At 39.3% G+C, this 25,566-nt stretch overlaps 2 protein-coding genes across 2 annotated transcripts in view; one reads left to right on the top strand and one right to left on the bottom strand.

Moving 5' to 3' along the window:
- RPS16 (ribosomal protein S16) overlaps positions 1 to 25,566 on the bottom strand; it is a 243,444-nt gene that overhangs the window by 134,719 nt on the left and 83,159 nt on the right. The window lies entirely within an intron of this gene.
- MON2 (MON2 regulator of endosome-to-Golgi trafficking) overlaps positions 1 to 25,566 on the top strand; it is a 148,047-nt gene that overhangs the window by 100,355 nt on the left and 22,126 nt on the right. Inside the window, 4 exon segments of the mRNA XM_075600518.1 lie at positions 48 to 108; positions 2,071 to 2,194; positions 16,417 to 16,624; positions 18,278 to 18,360. Of these exon segments, the coding sequence (XP_075456633.1) occupies positions 48 to 108; positions 2,071 to 2,194; positions 16,417 to 16,624; positions 18,278 to 18,360 (476 nt within the window).

Raw genomic sequence — 25,566 nt, forward strand, 5'->3', positions numbered from 1 at the left:
GAACTACAATTGCTCACTGGTTTTTTTTTTTTTTCTTCTTTTTTCAGCACACCTCCAGATAATCTTTCAATTGAAGAGTTTCAAAGAAATGAGAGTATTGATGTTGAGGTGAGCATGTCAAGAAGAGAGCAAGCTTCCATTGTAATGCCATCTGTGGGAGCTAAAGAAAAAGCACACAACGGGAATATTTTCTTGGTGGTAACTCGAGCAAGTTCACACACAATTTGATGCACAAATAAAGATCTTCAGTTGATCGAGCTCTCTCTAGTAACACCCATATGTCTTAACATTAAGTTACTGTACATCCCATAAGCCCCATAGCATGATCTATAATCAAATAATTATTAATTGTAGTGCATTGACAGTAGTTTTGAGTGTTCAGGGCATAAATGTGACTAAAAATGACAGTATGTGCCCCAAAAAGCTTTACAATACAGAATTTCATGTACTGTTCCTTTTAAGGCAGATAATAATAATAGCATGTTCTTGTATAGCGCTGCTAGTTTGACGTAGCGCTTTACAGAGACATTTTGCAGACACAGTCCCTGCCCCGTGGAGCTTACAATCTATGTTTTTGGTGCCTGCGGCACAGGGAGATAAAGTGACTTGCCCAAGGTCACAAGGAGCCAACACTGGGAATTGAACCAGGTTCCCCTGCTCAGTGCCAGTCAGTATCTTTACTCACTGAGACACTCCCTCTCATCATTTGTTTTTCCTTTCCATTTTTGTTGAAAAACAAAACAAATATCCTATGTATAAATTTTGTTTAGGATTTTTATTTTTCATATATATATAAAATAAATGACTTACTAGAAAAGCATATCTGCATATATATATATATATATATATATATATATATATATATATATATATATATATATATATATATATATATATATATATATATACTTGTGTGTGTGTGTGTATATATATATATATATATATATATATATATATATATATATATATATATATATATATATATATATATATGCAGATATGCTTTTCTTGTAAGTCGTTTATTATATTATATATATATATATACACACACACACACACACACACACACACACACACACACACACACACACACACACACACACACACACACACACACACACACACACACACACACACACACACACACGTTTTTCTCATGAAAAATAAAAATCCTAAACAAAATGTTTACATAGGATATTTGTTTTGTTTTTGTTTTGTGTATATATACTGTGTATATATATATATATATATATATACAGTATATATACACCACAAAACAAAAACTATATATATATATATATATATATATATATATATACAGTATATATACACCACAAAACAAAAACTATATATATATATATATATATATATATATATATATATATATATATATATATATATATATATATATATATATATACAATGACTGAGTTGTTAAATACAATAGATTACAGGCATACCCCGCATTAACATACGCAATGGGACCGGAGCATGTATGTAAAGCGAAAATGTACTTAAAGTGAAGCACTACCTTTTCCCACTTATCGATGCATGTACTGTACTGCAATCGTTATATACGTGCATAACTGATGTAAATAACGCATTTGTAACAGTCTCTATAGTCTCCCTGCTTGCGCACAGCTTCGGTACAGGTAGGGAGACGGTATTGCTGTTCAGGACATGATGACAGGCGCATGCGTGAGCTGCCGTTTGCCTATTGGGCGATATGTACTTACTCGCGAGTGTACTTAAAGTGAGTGTACTTAAAGCGGGGTATGCCTGTATATGACTTTTGTTTAAAAGCAAATGCTCTGCCATATCTCATTCCTTACGAAAATCCAGCAGTGTTCTGTTATTAAATGGTTACCAGTGCGTAAATGCAAGTTAATTTGGTTATTCCATTTCTTAGCTACAGAGAACATTTCTGTTTATAAATAACATACACTATTCATTTTGCTATAATACGGTGTCAGGTCTGATCTATTATACTTTGGTGGTACTTATAAGTATTGTTTGTTATTATTTTTTTAATGTGCAGAATGCTTATTGGAGGAATCTTATTTGTTTCAGGTAGTACAGCTTATCAGCACAGAAATATTGCCGTATGCAAATTTTATTCCTAAGGACTTTGTGGGTAAAATAATGACTATGTTAAATAGAGGCTCAATACATTCCCAGTCATCATCATTTACTGGTAAGTTTGCTAAAGCAGTGAAAGACGCAAATTCAGCACTTAAACTTAATTGTACATACAGACCTGAGCACTATATATACTGACATAGGCCGCACTTATAGTTCCGGCGACGGTGCGCTGCGTCAAAACAAATTCATATAATCCGTCGTATGCGCCTATGGTGCACGCGACGGCGTCACAGAAATTGCTGAAGTCAATCCAGCCAATGAGGGCGAACCGCTCACGGCCACGCCTCCGGCATGCCCCCACCACGCCCCCGGTCACCCTTTCTTGTCTCCTCCACTATAAGCAGAAATCGCTATTACAACGGCGACGAATGACATCACGCGGTCGCGTCGCTGTCGCCGGGACTATAAGCGCGGCCTTATACTCGGGTTAAAGGAGACGGTATCAGGACAGCATAAAATGTATCATGACAATCTATTACTTTTTCTTAACCATGAATGTGACTTCTGACTTTTACATGCATGTAGATCATGATACAAAATAACAATACAGGGATTGAAACTGTACTCAACCTTCCTCCGCAATCCGACTGCCCAGGGGACGTTTCAGTCGCTGTATTGTCACTTTGTATCATGATTTTGTTAGGATGGTATTAATGAGAAGGGTTGCTGATGTTTCAAACAGTATTTTTCAGCTACCAGCACGGTTTAACAGGTCCCATTTCATCCGTTATGTTGATTACATGCATAGTTTTGTACAGATTTTATGCGTTGTATGTATACTATAGTATCGTTTCTCACCAGTTTGGGTTCATATACTAATTACTATAATCTCTGTCATACATTGTCTTTGTTATCAGGGAGGCTCACAGCAGGGGTCCTCCGCCATGATGTCATCCAGGGGTCCTGGATTGGCGGGATTTGGGTGTTTTCACTGGTGTTTGGAAGTTCTATATATGTTTGCACTGTCACTTTAACCTATGTCCTGATAAAGGTGTGTTTCTACACCAAAATGTTGATTTTCAAATGATTGTTTTGTTTTCAGTTTGACTGGTGTACAGTTCTACTTCTGTGTGTTCTGCTATTTGATTGCAGCAGCAGGGCTGCAATAAACAGGCACCCAGCAAACATGTTCCGGTTGGTGCATCTCCACTCTCCAGTCACTTACACAGTTACACAATCTGTTACAGCAGGGCTGGGCAACTCCAGTCCTCAAGGGCCACAAACAGGTCAGTTTTTCAGGATACAGGCAGTCCTCGATTATCCGACACAATGCGTTACTCAAAATGGCGTTGGATAGCGAAACGTTGTAAAGCGAAACACGTTTTCCCATAGGAACACTGTTTAAATGAAAGGTTCCGTTCCTGAAGGCATTTGTAATGCTAAAATACACAAAATATTTTACGCAGACAATAAGATATGCAGCATACACATAAATTAAATAGTGCATATACTGTATTATATATATATATAATATTACATATTATATAATATAAAAATATAGTATAATATATTATATATATTATATACACATAAACAACTTTGCAAAGCGTCGTAAGAGCGTTGGCTAAGCCGTTTTGGCGTTGTAAAAACGAACATAGGTATGCATTGCATAGCGTTGGATAAGCCATTCGTTGTAAAGCGAAGCGTTGTAAAACGAGTACTGCCTGTATCTATGCTTCAGCGCATTTGGTGCAGTCGGAGATTGAACCACCTATGCTGCAGCAGGGATATCCTGAAAACCTGACCTGTTTGTGGTCCCTTGAGGACTGGAGTTGCCCACCCTTGTTACAGCAAACACAAGGAAACAGACCTGATCTTATAAAATATGTTCTTTTGAAACCGCGTCAGGTTAAACTTGTGATGAGATTGAATGACATGACAGAATTGCTAAATAAATTGCTGTATTTATTTTGTAGCATTTGAAACAAATCCTCCTTGAAAATATTCTTTTGAGTTTTTTCCAATGTTGGGCATTACAAATTGTTACTTTTAACTATGCAACAAGCAATTCTGCTTTCTTGATCATTATTATTGTGTTATTAAGAAACCAGAGAAGTATCGGTATTTTTAGGAATGGGGAACTTCTCTTGCCTTTTAAAAGCTCAAGATTCTTTAATGGACTGTATCAAATAACATAAATCCAGGAAATTGCCAAAATATAAATTTCCCACATTGGAAAAATGGAAATTCCCCAGCAAGTACAAATAACATGTTTCACAATCACGAGTTTACAAGCAAGGGTGTAACTAAATATGACTCACCCTTGGGGGGCATAAAGTGTTATTACTACTTATGTAGGTTTTAATACGACTTGTGATGCAATAATCACAAGGATAGAGGATAGAGCTCAGTTACAGAAGTGAGTGATGTGAATGTTGAACCATTATTCAATGCTCTTTTAAATCATAAGTCAGGCCATTTATTGAAGCTTTTTCTATTTCTCATTTTGTAACATCCTACAATTGTGGATACAAATATCACAATGGATTGGGGATATTTGGGATCTAATGAGAATTCTATCAGTAGAAAGAGTTATGGCAATCGCTTAACCACATTTGGTCATTTCTATTCACTCAAAGACTAAACCATAGTGTTACTTAAAATATCTTATAAATGATATTAATAGCTTTATAGTTTATCATTGCATTCAGTCTTGATAATCTTTGCTATATTTGACGCTGCACTGAGAGAAGGGGGGTGGGGCGTGAGCACCGGGGGACAAGAGGTAGGGGGGTGCAGTAGCAAAAATTTGCTCACCCCTTGATTACAGTATCAAGCAGCCTACTTGTCTGGTACTTATTCAAGTTTTTGTAAGCACACACTTGGTTTATTTCTTTGCATAATACCACCTGAGATCTTCAGATCTACAATTTAAACAAACAATCCTGCTTAATTATTGATCTTTATTTTTTAACCTCTGTCCTGGAGATAAACATTTTCTATATTTTACCCTTCTTGGGTAAAGAAAAATGGCTGCTGGCAACTTCTGTGCATGTGAGCCCATCATGGTAAATCTCTTTCAGATGCAATTTAAAAAATAAAAATAAATCTCAAGCAGCGCAGATTGTTGCTTTAAGCAGTCCGTGATGTATGGCAGACTTGGGGGACTCGTGTGCGACATGTGGATGCTATTCTGAGTGTTTTATTGCCTTTGCTTCATGCTTCTGAAACATATTAGGATCCATTGTACCTGTGCCATGCATTTCCCAATTTCTTTTATGTAATTCCACCTCCCCAAACAATGCTGGGGGCTGTTTTTTGTATGGATTTCCTCTAAAAGAAAATTTAGTATTAGCTCATCACTTGCTTTAGTTTGCCTCCCTCGAGCTTGGTAGTATAACTGCTTGCTGGTCTTGTTATCTGTAAAATGCGTTCCTCCTGTACACTGACCTCAGAAAGTCCCCCATCTCATGTAATTTTTTTCTTTGTCCTTTACTGCAGTTTTGTATAATTTTAGTTGTTTATCAATTAATCTTCTATCCTTATTTGTTGGCTAAAATTGTCATTTTTCTCCGTCACTTTCTCCAAGTAGTGCTTCTCTTCTCTCATGTTTGAGAGTCAGAATCTAACTAACCTCTCATTTTTTCAAAAATTGGTTCATCTGCTTTGAAACCCAGAAGAGCGCAAACAGCGTGCGGGTGTGTGTTAGAATTTGAGGGCAGGTAAACAATTGGCCCACCTAGTCTCGCCATATTCCCATCTGCTGTAAAACATAAGACCGTATTTGTTCCTTGGCTCTCTTTCATATTTTGCAAATTGAAATATTACTGTCTGCTCATTTGCATGTCTTAGGCAGGTCTTCAACTCCGCCTTTCACCATTATCACCCAGCACACGGCACTTCCACTGCAGCAAGGGATTCTGGGAAATGACATACAAATGAGCACACAGTGCCACCTTTTGCTTCAAAACCATAAACATGGTTTCCTATAGGCTTAAGGTCGAAACAGCTGTCTGTGGTTGAGTTTACTGGCTATGCATCTTAACCCTGGCTGTGCTCAAAGCTGTGACCATGCAGCAAGCTTAAGCCTATAGGGAACCATGTTTATGGTTTTGAAGCAAAAGGTGGCACTGTGTGCTCATGTGCATGTAATTTCCCAGAATACCTTGCTGCAGTGGAAGTGCTGTGTGCTGGGTGATAATGGTGAAAGGCAGGGTTGCAGACCTGTCTAAGACATGCAAATGAGCATACAGTAATATTTCCATTTGCTATACTGTATGCTTTGCTGTGGAGGGTTTTTGTCACTTTTTTTTACCCACTTAAACTTAACTAAGTTTCATATTTTGGATATATTGAGGTCTATTCTAAGCAGCAGCTTCATAAAATATACGTTGCAATACAGGGATTATGACAAGCAGCTGAAAACAGTAGGGCACAATAGGATACAGCATGATAATAAATATGCCCTCCTCTGTTCATGTTACAGTACTTTCTGGAATGTTGTATTGGATCTAATAGTACTGATATAAAATATTTGAGTAAATTTTTTTTATTTTTTAAACCAAATGTCCTTGTGTCATATCCATACCTGATGTTGGTGTGCCTTGCACATGCATCCACTCAGAACATGTTCAATGAATAAACTAAATCTTAAAAAAGTGAAAGGGTACTTTTACCATAAAGCAATCCTTGTTTTGATCGCGTTATAGTGCAACACAAAAATAAGGCGCAAACCCAAAACACCAAGTGATAACTAATAAACAATGTAAATTTATATCACCAGAGGGGAGATGCAGCTGGTATGAGGGTGTTTCTCAACACCCTTTGATACAGGCAACAAGAACACTCCAAAGCGCAAAAACTCCCTCAGGCATGTAAAATAAAAAGAAAACAACATAGTGGAAATGTGTGATAAACAATTTAAATTAGCAGCACACGGATGAAATGCCCACTCACGTAGTTGAAGTTTTTATCAGACGTTTCCAGATTTCTGATCTGGAGCAGTTTTTAGGCATGAACTCTCCCAGAACATAAATAAAAGAACACAGTTTAATTAAAAAACACATATACAGGAAGTCCTCGTTTACGACGCTTCGCTTTACGACGAATGGCTTATCCGACGCTGTCCAATGCATCCCTATGGCCAGTTTTACGGCACCAGAATGACTTATCCGACGCTCTTACGACACTTTGCAAAGTTGCAACATTATGTCAATCAGAAAGCTGCAATCAGGGAAATCATCCAGTTTTATTATACAGTTCTGGATTCAATAAATAGAATCTTTACATCATAATGTATGTGTGTGCAGCATAATCTTATTGTTTGAGTGAAATATTTTGTGTATTTTAGCATTAAAAATGCCTTCAAGAACAGAACATTTGATTTAAATAGTATTCCTATGGGAAAATGTGATTCGCTTTACAACGCTTCGCTATCCAACGCCATTTTGAGTAACACATTGTGTCGGATAACCGAGGACTGCCTGTACAAGCAAGGAGCTCATTACACTCGCATGCTCCCACAAGAACACAGGCAGTTTGACCACTCTGGGTCCAGTAGAAGTCCTGATCGAGCCTTGCTGCAATGCTCGTAGCTGAATCCTGGCAGATACTCTGTTCCTTCTCAGGATCGAGCAGCGGATTATGTAACGGATCTGTCCGACCAATGATATTGTCCGCCTGTAGTTGCTATACCAGCAAGCGGCAGGGCAAAACGGGCAGCACGGTGCTCTAACACAGTAAAGGGACCACCCTACGCGTTTCAATCGGAGGACGTTCTCTTGCCTCTGCAGCCGGGTTGCCGACTGCACAAGGGAGCTCCTGAAGGACGCTATGCTACACAGCACGTACCAACAGCAGCTACAGGAAGGACCCCAGGGAAAAGTTGAAACGGACTGCCTGTGGTGTTGCGGCTCCAGTCAGAAACTCGCGCTGCAGCGTGTCCCTCCGCTCGCTGCCTCCTCCCTTCAGCCCTACTAACATGCGTGCTCAGTGCGCTTCGTTCCTCTCGGCAGTGGGCGCTTCTGATGACATCACAGGCATCCATAAACCATAAAGAGAGCTCGGCGTGGTTTCACTACTGCCCTGCTTGAGAGAGGACCTACATGAGAGCTCAAACAGCACTACAGTGCGGTCTTGGACATTTGGCCGAGTCTAAACCGCCACTGGCGTTCCGCCGCCAAGACAACTTACCGCCAATCACCTAGCCACTTTCTGCCATTTTTAAAAGTCCTTGAATTCGGACTATCGCCACAGATCTCCACATCTCCACGTCGCCGCCGCCGCTGCTAGTTGTGTGCGCAGCCGCAGATCTCACCAGCTGCCTCCTCTCCACCAGCATTTGTGAGGGAGATTTCAAAATGTGTCCTGGCTGGGCACACGCTCAAAAATGCCGGCGGAGCGGTGGCGGATGGGGCTGTACTCACAAATGATGGCAGGAAGATAGGGAGATCTGCGCTGGGGATATCCTCCGAGAATAATAGGGAGGTAGGGGAGGGAAAGAGAGGGGGAAGATGACTCTCGCATCAGCCTGATTAGCAGTTTGATGAATAATAACAAAGGTGCAAAGGGGAGTGGAAGTGGTTATGAAATGGAAAAAAGAAACACCCTTTAACAAGCACTCGTTGTAATAAATGATATGATGAATTAAAGTTAATAAGTAATACTTTATTATAATGTTTGAAATAGATGGTGATACATATAAACTAATACTAATAATAAACAACAGTGACCTAACATATAAAACAAACCAAAAAACACTGAACATAAACTGGAGAATTAATATAAATACCCCCTCCGTAGTACCGTACGTCACCACCTTCGACAAAGCGCCTCCGCGAAACATACGTCAGGTGGGAGGCGGGACCAGTCTGACGTCATGACGCATTCTTGCCGGGAGTAGGGTGAGAGGCACTGCTAGTGCCGGTTTAGCCGCGAGTTGCTACTTCGCAGGTCTGATCTTTTTACACCACAGTTACCGCAACAATGCGCCTAATATGACTCCATGGTAATGTGTTTGTATCTCCTACATGTGGCTACCACACCGTGACGACGGTGATAGTAATGTAGTAGCCATTTAAGACCTAACACTGCGTTAATTAAGCAGCAAATTCATTTTGTGTGGCTACTTGCAATTTTCAGAATAACAGGCTACTGGATACAATTGTATGTGTTACACTTGCGGCTTCCACCCCACCCATTGACTGAATGCTCCTCATCAACTACATTATGCTGTCTTAGAGTGCTTTTTTTAGTTTAATATAGGAGGCTATAACTGGATACGGACGAAGATCCGTGCCTCAGGGCCAATTCAACAACTTTTGTGGGCCCCCTTAGCACTCTCTGTACAGAGACATACTATACCAACGTTTGTCTGGCAATTGGCTTACTATTAGCGATCGTTGCTAATTTGTGATTATGAGTTCTATTAATGTATGAATTTACACTTTACTTTGGTACTATTTTGCGCCGACTATGGTTATTGTAGGAGCATCTGTATATATATATATATATATTCTTTGTATTTGAATCATCATGACGGTCAGTATCTTGCTACCTGTTTCAACAGCACAGGTTTTTAACCTAATTGTTTAGTGCTGGACCTAGGGGTTCTCTTTGAAGCAATCGTGAGCTATCTCACTACTATTAAGTAATTATTTGCTAGTCTACTCCCCTTAGCTCCAGTTTATGTTCAGTGTTTTTTGGTTTGTTTTATATGTTAGGTCACTGTTGTTTATTATTAGTATTAGTTTATATGTATCACCATCTATTTTAAACATTATAATAAAGTATTACTTATTAACTTTAATTCATCATATCATTTATTACAACGAGTGCTTGTTAAAGGGTGTTTCTTTTTTCCATTTGATATCCTCCGAGGGCATTTTAAAAATGGCAGATGGTGTGGGGACTGTCGGAGAGTTGTCCAGGCAGCAGAGCACCAGTGAGAATTTGGCCGCGACCAAACGTCCCATCCCGCAGCAGTACTCGTTGGAAAGGACGTGTACCAAGTATTTGAACATTGAGACTGCTTCATCTAAGGCTTCTGTCATTAAAATACAAGATAAGCCCCAGGGAGCTAGTGCACAACTTTTATTTCTCTGCGGTCTTCTTTTTTTTTTTTAAAGAGATGGCTACACTTCATCATGTCTGTGTCAGTGTTCCGGACTTTGCCAGATCTTCTGTGGAGCCTTTCAGAAAGAAATGGCCATTAGGAAGACAGAACTCTGTTTATCTTGCGATAGGCAGCCTCTAGAGAGAAAAAAAACCTGCAAAAGAACTTACAAAATACATGTCGGAATTTTTTTCCTGGCAGAAGTATCGGCTATCATTCCATTTTGGCCACACAGAATATTTTCACTACGGGATCAACTGTGGAAGCTACCAGGGACGACAGATCGTCTGTCACAAGGGCCAATATTTCATCCCAAACCAGGGAGTTTGGCTTTGATAGCCGGGACGTTGAATGGGACCTGCTATGCAAAAAGGGGCTTATCCAAGAAAGTTATTAAAAAGCAAGAAAGGCCTCTACTTCACAGGATATGGCAGCATTTCCACCATTGATGTAAACTCTCTAGTATATTTTTTATTATTATTTGAATCTATCTCTAGCATCCATTTTGGGAATTCTTAAAAATAGATTTTGACCTGCGACTTGGTACCATTTCTTTAAGGTTCAAGTTTTGTCAGTATCTGCCTTACTGGGCAAGCAGTTGGCTACCCAAGATCTGGTAGAATGCTTTTTTGCAGTCCATGTATTGAATAAAACCACAAGTCAGGGTATCGCTTCCCCCGTGGGATCTGCCCCTGGTATTACAAACGCTAACTAATCCTCCATTGGAGTGGCTCAAACAGGCTTCGCGGACAAACCTAACATGGAAGATGGTGTTCTTGGTGGCAGTCACGTCCGCTAGAAGAATTAGCGAGCTCCAGCTCTATCAATAAAAGAGCCTTTTCTGGTAGTCCTTCAGTACAAAGTATTCCTATGACCAGTTCTCCAATTTTTGCCTAAGCTTGAGTCGTTTTTCAGGAAATATTACCTTCATTTTGCCAAAAGCCAGCAAATCATACAGAGCCACTTCTGCGTTCTTTGGGTGTTCTTAAGTGCCTCAAGATATACCCTACCATAACAAAACAATTCAGGAGTTCAGACAGTCTCTTTGTTCTCCCTTCAGAAAAAAGAAAGTGACAAGCTGCCTCAAAAGCTACTGTCATTGATTGTTTCATGCAGTAAGAAAACATATGCAGGGTAGGCAGCCTCCAGAAGGTCTAAAGGCTCATTCCACCAGATACATAGCTATGTCCTGGGCAACAAAAGCTCAAGAGTCTCCTCTGGAGCTATGCAGGGCGGCAGTATGGACATCTTTAAATACTTCTATTAGGTTCTGCCGTTTAGATATACAGGCCTCAGCAGATGCATACTTTGCTAGTAAAGTACTTCAGGCTGATGTCCATACAAAAACTAATGAATTTATGCAGTATCAGTATGTTGTATGACTTGTTGTTCACCCACTCCTATTTGGTACTGTTTGGGCATGTCCCTTTGCTGCCCACTGCCATGGATATGCTCAGGAAAATAGAAAATTGTTTCACAACCTTGTCGTAATTTTCTTTTCCTGAATAATGTTCAATGGCAGGAGACACCAGTTGCCAGACCCTTAAGTTAGGGAGGTATTAATGTGTATGTAATATATTTAAGCTAAGAACTACAAGAATACCTTTGAGGAGGATGTGTCCATATATAGGGCCTCTTACAGGTGCAAGTCTTTACTCTGTCCTAGCCCAGCTGTAAGTTGGGACTTACCACTTTGGTGCCCACTGCCATGTAACATTATTCTGGAAAAAGAAAATGATGGTAAGATTGTGAAACAATGTTCTATTTTCAATAGGTTTTTCCTTTTTTTTCCCCCTTAATTTAAAAGCCGTAATCCACCGAAAATAAATGTTTCCACCTTGGTAGATACGTGATGCTCCAGGGAAACCCCAGTTGCCGGTAAATTGAACTTTTTTTTAATTTGTGCCAGGTTCTGGCAAAAAACTACAAATACAGTGTATGTTTGCCAGGGTCACCAATAGCCAGACCCAACGTCATTGACTGCCAGAGCCAAGACTAACCCCAGTGGCCATGTTGTTTTCTTGGGCAAGTATTCATGTCTCGGAAACTCCACATTCAATCAACAGCAACCTGCAGTAGGGAGCAACGCGGTTGATTTCTGCAGGATCCCCTAGAGCTGTAAAAGTTTAAAAAAAATTAAAAAACAAAAAAACATCCACAAAGTGATGCTGCTATAAGATCTGTTTTACAGCTTTATAAGTGTGGAACTGAATACTAATGAAACCTCTAAGGCATCATCCCCACTGCTCGCGGCTGTGCGTTCTACGGCGTGCGCAAACAAGATACAGCCCTCTATGGGGCCGGCCCCGGTCACTGCCTGCACACGCCTGCAGAAAGCGCGATGCGCGACCACCTTTGCCATAAGACAAGAAATGTGTCTTTTGGCACGGCGGCCGAGCGCTGGCTACGTCACAGCGGCGGTTCAGCCAATGAAGGCAAACCAGCCGCGTGATGTCATGGTCACGCCCCACCAAAAATCTTGTCTTTGCTCCCCCTGCTCTAATCTGGATGTGCGTCCCTAGGAACGCAGATCACGGCTTAAACTGGTGCACGCAACGCTAGGCGCTCCGAGTGGGTGCACGCAGTTTTTTTAGGGGCTTTTTCCGCACTGAAGGAAAAAATGCTGTAGTGATTTAAAAGTTGGACTGACCAGGGCAGAGTTGAAAATCTGATCGCATAAAACTTATTTTTACATTCAGATTTTTCCAGAATGGGGAATGTGATGGAGAGAAGACCGTAAATGCAATTTAAAAACAAAACAATATTTCACTGGGTATATGTGACTGCATATTGCAGTTTATGATCTGGGGAGATCTCTATTTAAGTGCAGTAATTCCTTTTTGTTTATATTTAACACTTTTTCTTTCTGGGCCGATATTTAATGGCACTTGAATAAAAACCACATGACGCTGTTAGATGCTGAAAACGCTAAACTGTTTCTCAGAAACCCTTTTATACAGGTGTAGTCTTGCTGTGTATCATCCGACATCTAATAGATTTTGATTAAATGGATACTCCCTTTACAAGTCATTTAACTATTAGGAAGCCTTGCACACCTGGTCACAAAGCACTAACACTGGACTGTGTACATTGATGAACACATTGCACAAGCACCAAATGTGTTAATTAGACGTACGATTTCCCACGTTATTTATGATTTTACTTCCTTTTGAATTTTCTTCTGCATTCATGCAATTCTTTTTACTCAAAACAAGACTGTGAAAGGGATGTTTATTATGAGTTATGTATCTGTGTTCGGAGGCGTAAACAGTCTCCATTGTGAGAAATCAAGTTATCATAGGGATAGACTCAACCATTCCTCCCTGCATTCCTTTTACAAGATAAAATTGTCTCCCGGCACTAAATTTTCATAACTACATTTTCATTTCAAACTTCAAGTTCACCGGTTTAACGCGATGCTTTGCATTTTAACACTGGCATGTTATTTAACAGTAATGCCATTGAGAAAAATGATTAAAAACACAGGTGCTATTTAATGCTGCAGTTCAGATTTTTTTTTTTTAATTTTTTTTTTTTTTTTTTTTTTTAATTCAATAGTTTCATGTGGGCAATCTCTAATTACCTAAAGAACTGTATAGCTGCCAGTCAATTCGTTCTCCATGTATTGATTGGCGAAATCTTTAGATATGGGATATGTTTTTCCTCTGCTTCTGTCACTCAGTGGAAGTTCATGAATATTCATGAGCACTCCTGCACTGACATGTGCAAGAGGGAGGGCAGGGCTGACAAAGGGGTGTGCCAGGGCTTGTGACAGGACATGAAGGGGCAGTGCCTTAGTAAATGGTTGTTAAAATAGAATACAAGAAAATTGCTCTTTCAAAGTTTTTTTTAAAAAAACAGAAATTGCTAAAAGTATTTTTTCTTACTACAGAATTGATTTATTAAAAAAAACACACATGTAGGATATTGACTGAACTGCAGCTTTAATGCAATTTGTGTGCGTTAACAGGGGAAAATAACGTCTGCTACATCTGTTTCAGCTTTAATATGTCGTTACCTGCACTCTGCTCATAACTGTCTCCTTTCCACCCCTTTCACCTCTACTGATCTGCGTCACCACCTTATACCGTTTTCCTTCACTGCCCCTTACCTGTGGAACTCCCTCACACTCTATATACTCCAAGCACCCTCTCGCCCTACCTTTTTGTCAAACCTTAAAATGAAGCACATCTTAAATGAAGCATTTCAATAGCCCAGTTTAATGGCTACTGTCCCACACCCACACTCGCTCCTACCAACCATTGTGCCCAAGCACTGCCATCTACTGCCCTTATTGAGACAGCAGGTGAGGGAGTAAGTCTCCGAACTTAACACTTGGATTGTAAGCTCTCCGAGGCAGGGATTTCTTTTTCTATGGTTTGATTTTGTTTGTTGCACATATTGTATTGTAATTCCCTGCGTTGTATTGTCTCTTTTGTACAGTGCGGGCACTATATCAATAAAGATATACATATATAATTCTTTCAGTAACATTTTTACAGTTGTTTCTTCATTTAATATGGTCTCCGTAGAATGACTAGTTTAATCTGAAAGCACAACCAAATATTGCAGAACACGCACTATCTGGTTTCTGTAACGGTTATCCATGAACAAATGACTGAGGAAAGAAAATTCCCAAAATTGCAGTAATCTGGTTGAATCATAATGTAGTTTAAGAAAAAAAAATCACAATTTAAGACCCACAAACTGAAAACATGGATTTCACAATTAAGCATGTTCCAATTATGAAAAAGGCCAAGTTTGATTTATTTAATACATCAGGGACCTTGCTACTCTTATCTGACATTTTGTCTTACGGATTTTTGACAACATTTAGTGAAGATTTCCTGAATTTCAATAATGCATTATCCTTGTAATCCATTTAGTACTGTTGTGCTGCACATTTCCTTTGCTGTCTCCATATGAAGCGGCTGATAGATATTGCTGTATAAATGCATCAGTGAATGCATTCTGTAAAATTGAAGTTTCAATGCTATTACTCGCTATACGCAAACTAGTCCAACCATGTCGGCCAGTGGAACCCTTTGATAGTTGTATTGCTGGCCCTTTTAGCAGCAAAGGGATTAAACTATTATTTACATGGGGGATAAAAAAAATAAGGCATTTAGTTATAATGGTGGTACGGTCTATGAGTTTTTAAAACTCTGGACAGGTAAGACTGGTGGGTGATTTAGATTCCTTGGCATTGCCTTAATTGTCTGGACATTTAAGACCATAGTGATTACGGACAGGTTCATGTGTGCTGAAGGCACTTGTAAGGATGGGTGGGAATACCGGTTCTGATTCTTTTTGAATCGGATGCCAGGTGATCATGGCTAAAAAAATACTAATCACAGTGTGCAACCTTTCACTGTTACAAATTATTCCTTATTTATCATTGAAATATTTTATGCTGTATGTCATGTTGAAGATTTGAATGTATTTGTGTATAGCTATTTAATGACACACAGGTTTTTAAACCTGTCTCAAATAGATGGGGAGCACACACATACCAGATCCACTATAGTTGCAGGGAATTCTGGGTATACAAATGGAAATTACCACAATGTTTTAAAGAAAAGGTTTTGAAATAATATGCAACATCAGAAGTAACTTGTTATTATTATTGTTTACTTGTTAATTGCCAACATATTCCATAGCAAGGTACAATGGGGGTACAAAGTTATATAAATGACACAAACTGATTGTGCATGTTTGTCGTAATTTGGTATGTCAAACGGATAGAAAAGGTAATGAGGCCTCTGCTCTTGAGAGTGTACAATCTAGAGGGAATGAGGGGCAATTTTGGAACAAAGGGTAAAGTGGCTGCACATTGTGCAACAGAGTATGCCTCAAGGTGGAGTTGGGTCCAGCCCTCAGCTGATCCCATTTAGGTTTGGGGGCGAGGATGTTAGGGGGTGTTAGCTTGGAGTTTAGTCTAGCTGCACAGCTGGCCCCTAATGGACTTGGATGGAGGGGGGGGGGGGGGCGTTGAAAATGAATGTCAAGTATATAGTAGCTGTATGTTTATTGCAGACAGATTGTGCATTCCATAGTTCATGTGATGTTATTTCACAGTGATTCCGAACTCTATCCTAATACAGTACTATTAGTCCACTTGCAAAATAAGTTGGTGTTTATTTATTAATTTGATTGTTTTTTACGATGGTAAACCCATTGTTTTCCAATACTCACTAAACTTCGGATTCCTGTTTTTGCAGAAGCAGAAATAGATATTAGGATGCGGGAAGAGTTTTCAAAAGTGTGCTTTGAGACACTGCTCCAGTTTTCATTCAGCAATAAAGTAACCACACCACAAGAAGGATATATCTCTAGAATGGCACTCTCTGTGCTCTTAAAGAGATCCCAAGATGTCCTACGCCGTTATATAGATGATGAAAGATTGAGTGGTAAATGTCCCCTGCCAAGGTAAGCATAGTTTTCCATATACATTTATAATTCCTCAAACTTATGTTTATTCAACACCCATCTTGAAAAAAACGCTGCTGGAGCACAGTTACATTTTCAGACAAATACTGTATATCTATTGATCTATTTTCCTCTGTCTGCACCTTGGAAATATGCTTGTAATAAAATTAATATACTTCTAAATTACACCAGCACCCCATCAAGGATACAAACAATAATGCATGAAAAGAAGATGCCACATATTGCAAAATAATAAACCCCCTAATGACTGAGCCACTGATTGAGCCACCTGTGCTGAAGCAGGAATATCCTGAGAACCTGGCCTGTTTCTGGCCCTTGAGAACCGGAGTTAGATCGTGCTGTTCCACAGTCTATTTCTAGTCTCTATCAAAGCGCTTATAATTTAATTGGGGAACTTGTTAATTGTGCCCCATCACTAAACAGATAAGTGACTAAAGAAAGAACAGAAATATTGCACATATCTTCATCATAACGTACCTTATTAATAATAATAATAATTGTTCTTGTATAGCGCTGCTAGTTTTACGTAGAGATTTAGAGACATTTTGCAGACACAGTCAATCTGTTTTTTTTGTGCCTGAGGCACAGGGAGATAAAGTGACTTGCCCAAGGTCACAAGGAGCCGACACTGGGAATTGAACCAGGTTTGCCTGCTTGAAACTCGGTGCCAGTCAGTGTCTTTACTCACTGTGCCGAAAAGGCAATTGAATGCAATTGAATTTATTGCAGGAAATTGTGATGTTTGTAATGGGTACCCAGCACATAACCCTGCCCCCTCGGCTTTGCTATTAAATCATTCCATGTGCCAGTATGGGTATTAGTAGGTTTTCTATTCATTTTCAAAAAATGTTTCACGACAACACCTTGTATACCATTTCTATATAATCTTGGTGTTAAAATATACATTAAAAACAATGGACAATAATTATTGCACTGGTAAACCTCAATCTTTGATTTACACCATGTCACTTTATATCTCTGTGTTCAGCCTGGTTTACATTGTGCATAACCTGTCAGCACTATATAAAAACCCAGATTATTACTCCCAGCTTTAGAACTCAGCTCTGATCACTGCCCCTCTAGAATAATTGAAGCATTTTCTTACGTTAACTATGAGCGGTCATTTGTCCTTAATTATTTTAATATTTCTTTTACATTCAAGGGCATTTTGGACTTTTCAGAGTTAGGATTTTTACAGAAAAGGTATCTTGAGCAGTTTCTTTATGGTACACCCATACACCCAGTATATACATCATATGTTGTTGGCTTAGATCTTGAAAATATTTACTTAGCCCTATACTAGAGTTCCATATATATATATATATATATATATATATATAAAATATAATATTTTATATATATATAATATTATATATATATATATATATATATAATTAGAAGGTTATATGATTAAAACAATGTCATACAGTACTGAAAAAATTACATTTATGTTCCATTTGTTGAAAAATGTAAACTTAATTCGCTTGAATGAACTGCATGTACATAAATGCCTCTGCTTACTGTCAAACTGTTTGGAAAATACCTTTACACAATGCATATACTGTAATGTGCTTGCCAAGGTTGTAAAACATGCTCATTATAATTAATGGAAGTTTATGTTTGGATTTTTAGGCAGCGTGTAACGGAAATCATATTTGTTTTAAAAGCTGTCAGTACTCTTATAGATTCACTTAAGAAAACCCACCCAGAAAATGGTAAGTTGTTTTTATATTTCCATTTTGAATGCATTTTATGATTTTGCTGCTTGTAGTTCATTTTCGTACGTATATCCACAGGCATAGAAGTGTCTAATGTTACTTACATTTTTAGCACACACGTTATCCACGTCAAGCCCCTCAAAACCCTTTCGTCTTGAAGAAACCATTACTTAAAGTATCACCAATATGTGGACTAGTATACGTCACGTTTTGATTTAGCAAGTTTCCCATCCATGCTGTCATCTAACCTCACAGTAATCTTAAAGAGATCCTTACAATACTCTGTCTCTGTTGATGTTCGGAGAAGGTAAGAAGGCATTACAAGTCAGCTGCTACAATTATGCAAAATATAGGTGATTCCTTGGTGCTTTATAACCCCTGAAACACTTTAGCCTTCAACTGAGGTACTCGTACTGTAGGTCCAAAGTTCAGTTTGTATGCAGTTTTACCACATGGCTCATGGTGTGAGCCCTGGCGTCCGAGCTTCCAACAGCTCATCAAATGAGAATTGAACGAAAACATGATGACGTAGCACTCCGTGCAGGGAGACGAAGTTGAAGTCGTCACAGATAAGGTCCCAAACGGATCAATCTTAAAAATCTCCAAGCTTTATTGCAAAAACATCTATTAAAATAGTGGACATGGGTCCAACACAAAATAGCCTAACGTGTTTCACGCTGACCACAGCGTTTTATCATGCTTTCCCTTCTCCCTCAAGGGAAATACCTAAATTTCTTAGCTAGAAAGAAAACAATACATTTTTACAATGTCTGTGCCTCTGAATGTCTCACTGTTACTCAGGCATTTTACCATTGTCTCCCATTTATCCTGCACCTTTAATAAACAAGGAGTCAAGGAAGCTCACTATACATATATCTTTTTTTTTTTAAATGGAGTTCTCTGCTTTTTCTACCTTTGTTGCCAGGTAGGCTCTCTTGGCAAGCTTGGTCTTCATGTTGTACAACCTTAGAGGAGTCTTGTGGTTAATTTTTCACTGGATTTGCTTGTTTTGCATTTGAGTGCTTATAAATCAGGAGAGAATCAGCGGTTCTGTTTTTTCTGGCTGTGGCTTGGTCATAGGGCAGCATTTTGACTCCTGCAATGCTTGCTAAATTGTTGTAGGTTTCAAAAAGTGAGGAAATGTCTCTGTGAGGATGATGTCCAGGGTCCAGCAGTTCATGGGATTTGTACGTTCTCTGCGTTTTCTTTGTTGGTTTAGTTGATGTTCGAAGTTGAAATCGAGAAGCTTCCATGATTTGTGTGGTCAGACCATAGTACCTTTTGTGGCAGAGCTCGAGTCCAAGTAGTTACAATTTGTAATGAGGTCTACTGGGAGACTGTGCTTGTGGTTGCTATCAAAAACTAGTTGTCTAGCAATATCATGACATCCAGAGAGTTTGTGACTTGCAGTATATATCTTTTGGATCATCAGTGTGGAGACTAAAATCCAATAAAATAATACGGTTTCTGTTAATTGAGGGTGCCAGTTATGTGAGCTCTGAAGAGAAATTGAGCAGAGGTCCTGAAGGTCAGTAAACAAGTTGAATGGCGGAGCTTTCTCTGGTTGCCTTGATTTTCAACCTTAAGGGAGCGCAGTGATTTGTGACGAAAAAATATATAAAAAACACAATATAGTGTAGTATGTCTTTCCTATGTGTGGATTAGGTAGGAATAGATTACAGGAATTAAACATACTTTTTCTTGCAATGTGGGGACAAGAATAGCTGTGAATCCTGAAGGTGTAGCCAGAATTAAAAAACATCCTTTTTGCAAAAAATACCCTAAATGATTCAAAGTAACCGTTCCAGGTATTAATTTGTTGACCAGTAATTTCTAACCCACTCATCAGAACACCCCAGGCAGACTGGGGTTTATGAATAATCAATGAATTACAAAGTGCACAGGTTGAGCATATCTTATTTGTTAGTGTCTGACTAGCTGGTTATCCCTAAAACATACAGTAGCTTGGTTGCGGTGTCCCGAGGAGAGGTTCAGAAACATTGCTAGACTATCACATTAGTCTTCTACAGAAGGAAGAGTTAAACAAATTGGACATCCCAACGTATATCAGAATTGCAACCAAGCGAAAACATTCAGCCATGGTTGTTTCACTTAAAGATATTTTAATTATTTTCCAACATTGTTTACATTGTCTACCCCTTGCTAGAAAATATTTGTTCTTCGAACCCCTTATGAATTCATCTAATTGCCTACTCATTAAATTATTGCTAGCAAAACTGTTAGATTGATACCAAGTAGTATAGTGTCATGAGCTCCTGAGGAGAACACGCACTTAATCAGGCCTCGTCTGTGCAGACTGCATGGGTGAGAAGAGGGGAAAGGTTTTTTTTGTTTTTCTAATTGATTCACTCCTTGGAGACACCTTACAAACCCTGTTGGTGTCCCGAACCCCCTGTTGGGAATCATTGTTTTATAGGAATCATGCCACACTTGTTCAAGCTTCACAAATGAGAGTGCATTACTTGTCAAAGATTGGTGAACAGATACAGTGAAACAGTTCATGTCTGTCATCTTGAAGACCAAAATTAGATACATGAGACGGTGCACGGCATCTAAATTGAATCAAGAATTTCAATCCATGCTCGACAGCTTTATTTTACATGTCATTTTTGTTCCATTGGATATGAACCTTCTAATGCAACATGTTGCATAGACATGTTGTTCCTATGCTACCCAGGGACCAACCAGACAGATACTTACACCAGAGCAAAAATAAGCATGCCACAGCCCTATTTAAAAATATACATTATCCTAAAATATTTTATGCTGCCACACTATATATTATACCTCCAGTAATCGCCAACATTTTATTTTTGAGGGTTGAAATAATCCATGCTCACTAATTTAATTTCTTTAATATGTTTTCTCTAAATAAATGGGGAAATCATATTTAAACTTTAGACATCACCTTGGGTAGCCAAAAAAGAATTAGTTTAAGTTTATTTTTTCTTATTTTATTTAGATACACTTTGTTGCTTCATTAAATCTAATTTACTTCTTGTTCTCCACAAGTCTTCTGTTCAATACTGACATGGCTCTGTGACCTTTTCCATCTCTTCTCTACCTAGTGGTGCTCCCTCACTGGTTGGTTCTCCTATAGCGCCTTCCGCTCACCTCGGATTCCTCATTTCTGAACACAGTATTTTATTTATATGTTTGTATCTTCTCCTGTTCTTGTACATGTATTGTCCTAATGAGTCCCGTTTATACTGCTTTCTGCCTTGGAGTTTGAAGCATTACTAAGGCCGCATCCATGGTTATAGCGACCGCGTGATCAAAATGCCGTACGGCAATGAGCGGGACCAGAGACTGTGCGACGGGGCGCGAGGAATCAAATAAATTTGATTTTGCTGCGCGACGGCCGGGTCACGTGCGCAGTTCAGCCAATGAGGGCGGACCGCTCATGTGACGTCACGGGAACACCTTCCAGCATGCCCTCTGTCGCGCAATTCTGCAGGCCGTGTATCGCTCCAGCTACAGGCGAGCGTGACGCCGCGCGGGCACCATGGACGCAGCCTAACTAAGGGGGAGGGAGTGTGGTTGGTAATGGAGAAAGACACAGATAAGTCACCAGCAACACTTTCTACTGTTGTATTGAAGTTTTGCCGTCTCTGTGAGATGTATGTATACAAGCAGGTGACTGACTAATGCACAGTACTAAAGCATTGTTGGCTTACTACTTGCTGATATTGCTCTGTGCATGGTATTACTGGTACCATGGGGACCAGGAGAAAAGTCCCAGAACTAGATTATGAGTAGATTCACAAGGCCCTACCTGTGCCATCAGGTGTTTTCAGCAAAAGTGTTAGCTCTACATTGTACAGTATTAGTAAATATTTTCATGCTTTAGTTGTTTTGCAAATTACGTCTTCAGTACTTGTGATTTGTGGATAATCCGTTATATATTATTAGTATCGCTTCTTTTATCAATAATGTATTAAAACGTTTCAGTTACAAAATAAAAATTACTCCTCCAGTGAATTAAAACTTTAATGTAATTTTCCCTGAACTGAAAGGGAAAAGTTACGTCTCCAGAAATTTCATTTATCACTTATAGCGTCAACAGAACGCACCTTTAGGTGCTTTTACTGTATAATTTATTCTGCCACATCCCACTTGGTGAATAGATATTACATAGCCACAGGTCTTTGAAAGCATATATGGTGCACCCCTCTATTTCTCTTATGGCATCTATTTCTCTTCTCTCGGATCAGTGTTTGTAAATATCTATCAGAACTGAAGTAGAGGAAGAACTTGAGCGAGGGGAACTAGTTCAGACAACTAGCAGAAGAAGAGTTTGTGTGACCTTCTAGGTCAGTGATTCATGCATCCTCAGGCAGGGATGCATTCATCCAGACCACCTTCCTGAGATGGGTGACCGTGTCGCTACAGTCCTTCACTTGTCTTGCTAATGTTTTTCTTCTACTTAATGAAACGCCAGTAACCTATTTTGTTGAAGCACGGGCATTGCAATGTCTTGCAGGTTATCTGTGTCTGGAGGAGTTATTCTACACCACCACTTTCTCATATTTCCTTCGCTTACATTCTCTTCCTCCCACTATTTCTTCTCCCATATATCCTGGAAAATAATAGTGCTCATCGCCATTTGGTTTTAGTTATAACATGTCATCCCATAAGAGATTACTGTGGTTTGCAGCAATCTCTTGAGTCTAAAACATTTTTTTTTTTCAAAAAAGTATACTTATTTATAACCCCCTTACAGCTACATGTTAAAATTGCCCTTTAAAGCTCCCCCTGCTTGTATGTATATATATGTATGTATATATATATATATATATATATATATATATATATATATATATATATATATATATATATTTAACAATGTCTTCATAATACTGTACAGTACGATGTCGGTTTTCACCTCCTATAGTTTTTTTTACTAGCTCACTTTATTTCAGCTGTGCGTTTTATTCCTAAAAATGAGCCCAAACCCGAAATTGATATGACTGCTGAGCCCTTCTCACTTCGTGATATGAATAAACTTAAAAGAACCTTATCTGAGAAGATGGAGAGATTGCATTTTTTTCTGATAAGATACTTTGAAATTTGCATGGAAAACAGCGCTATGCTGTCAGATGGCGTGTAGAAAGTGTGAACATACAGGAGGAGTTGCCATAGGTGTTTTAAACTACAAATTCAAATAAAATCTTATGCAGCTAGGATAGAAAAATACAAAAAGCAATCTCGGCAATCTGCTTCAAAGGGGATCACATGAAGCCCCTTTTTAATATTGGTCATATGGGGGGGAGGGATCTGGGGGGAACCTTTATCCCCTGCTTTAGTATCCTGTACATCACATTGTGCTGATTATTTACTTATTAAGGCAGCCAGGAAACCTACATGACTGACGAGGCACAGAGAAAATGTAATTTCTAACTCAACTATTCTATTATCCCAGCAGCTCCCTTGCACAGTCTTGTAAGTGAAGTATTTACTGTTTTTACTCATGCTTTGTGTTTGTCATCCATCGTTAGGAGGGGGCGGGGGAACATTCAAGCGTTTCTTGCAGTTCCCTACTTTAGAAATCTCAATTTCAGTTTAACTGAAGCATGTGAAGGTCAATTTACTAGCCTAAAGCAGCACTAAAAGTTTGTGTTCATTGTTATTTTCCTGTTTATAGGATTGAAGCAGGGGGTCCTCGGAGCGGAACTGTGTTCATTTCACCCCCTGCTTCCCGAGATATTTGCCGCCGTAGAGGGTGCCGATATCTCCTTCATGTTTCAATGTCCCTCGTCATGTAGGCCAATAGGAAACCGCAAGGGATGACATCACAGCTTGCTATTTGCCTGCAAGACGCAGGACATTTAAAGCCGCCATTATGTTAGCCCCAACAAGCCACGTAGAAGCTGCTACTTAAGAGATCCCGGCACCCCCTAAGGAGCTAAGTATCCCAGGAAGCAGGGGGTCCCTGGAGAAGAAATGAATGCAGTTCAGTTCCGCAGACAAGCTGCTTCAATCCTTTAACTATATAAAAATCAAAAAACAAACCAACTTGTAGTGTGAAAAAATTGTGCTAATAGTGCTAATACTAAAATAAATACTTAGTGTGACTTATACACTAATGGCGATTACCCATAAAACTTATACCTATGAGGAAGGCTGCCAGGAATAAATGATGAATCAAATCATACACATACAAAAGCAAAAAGATAATCCGGCACCTAAAACAAATCCAAAAAGTGACAGATAAATGTATCTGACCATATAGAATGTCCAGTCCTGTTAGCCTGAGGTCCTTCAGACGTTTCTTGCAGGTTGTCTCACAATATGTGGAAGAAAATAAAACAACCAATCATACTGTATACCAGTATAACTGTTGATAGGATTATACAAACATAGGACAAAAAAAACAAACCAAAATGACCAACATACGCAGTCAAACAAGTCAAACAACAAACACAAAGCTGAACAAACACCTGATGATAAGCTAAATATGGACTAATTTAATTAAAAAATGTATAAACAATATAAATAAATTGTAGCATATACAGGAATAATGACGTATAGACTGCTCCGGTTTGGGAAAAATCGAAAACCTACTTACAACAAGCAGGGTTTAAGCAGGCATTGTGGATATTGTATAATTTTAATAATAGCATGTTCTTGTATAGCGCTGCTAATTATACGAAGCGCTTTACAGAGACATTTTGCAGGCACAGGTCCCTGCCCCGTAGAGCTTACAATCTATGGTTTTGGTGCCTGAGGCACAAGGAGATAAAGTGACTTGCCCAAGGTCACAAGGAGCTGACACCGGGAATTGAACCAGGCTCCCCTGCTTCAAACTCTCAGTGCTAGTCAGTGTCTTTACTCACTGAGCCACTCCCTCTCCCTTCTTGGCAGACAGGTCGCAGGATCAGGCTGTGGATTCTTCCTTCCCCAAGGGATTAGTACTGCCATCGCACGTCCCACTACTCGGGTGCCACCTCAGTTGATACCACCGCATAGGTAAATACTCCACACCATGTACCAGCAAAAAGTCCCAAAAACTGCTACACTCGTATCTCAGACTGTGCACGCATACGCGGAAGTGTCTCTTCCCCTCCGCCTAGCGCCGTACACAGACTGGATGCACTGCAGACTGCAGATTCATCAAACTCACAGAAAACACCCTACGCGTTTCGTGAATGACTCACTTCCTCAGGGGAAACTTGTAGTGCT

This window comes from Ascaphus truei, chromosome 5 (genome assembly GCF_040206685.1).
Source record: "Ascaphus truei isolate aAscTru1 chromosome 5, aAscTru1.hap1, whole genome shotgun sequence".
NCBI lineage: Eukaryota > Metazoa > Chordata > Amphibia > Anura > Ascaphidae > Ascaphus > Ascaphus truei.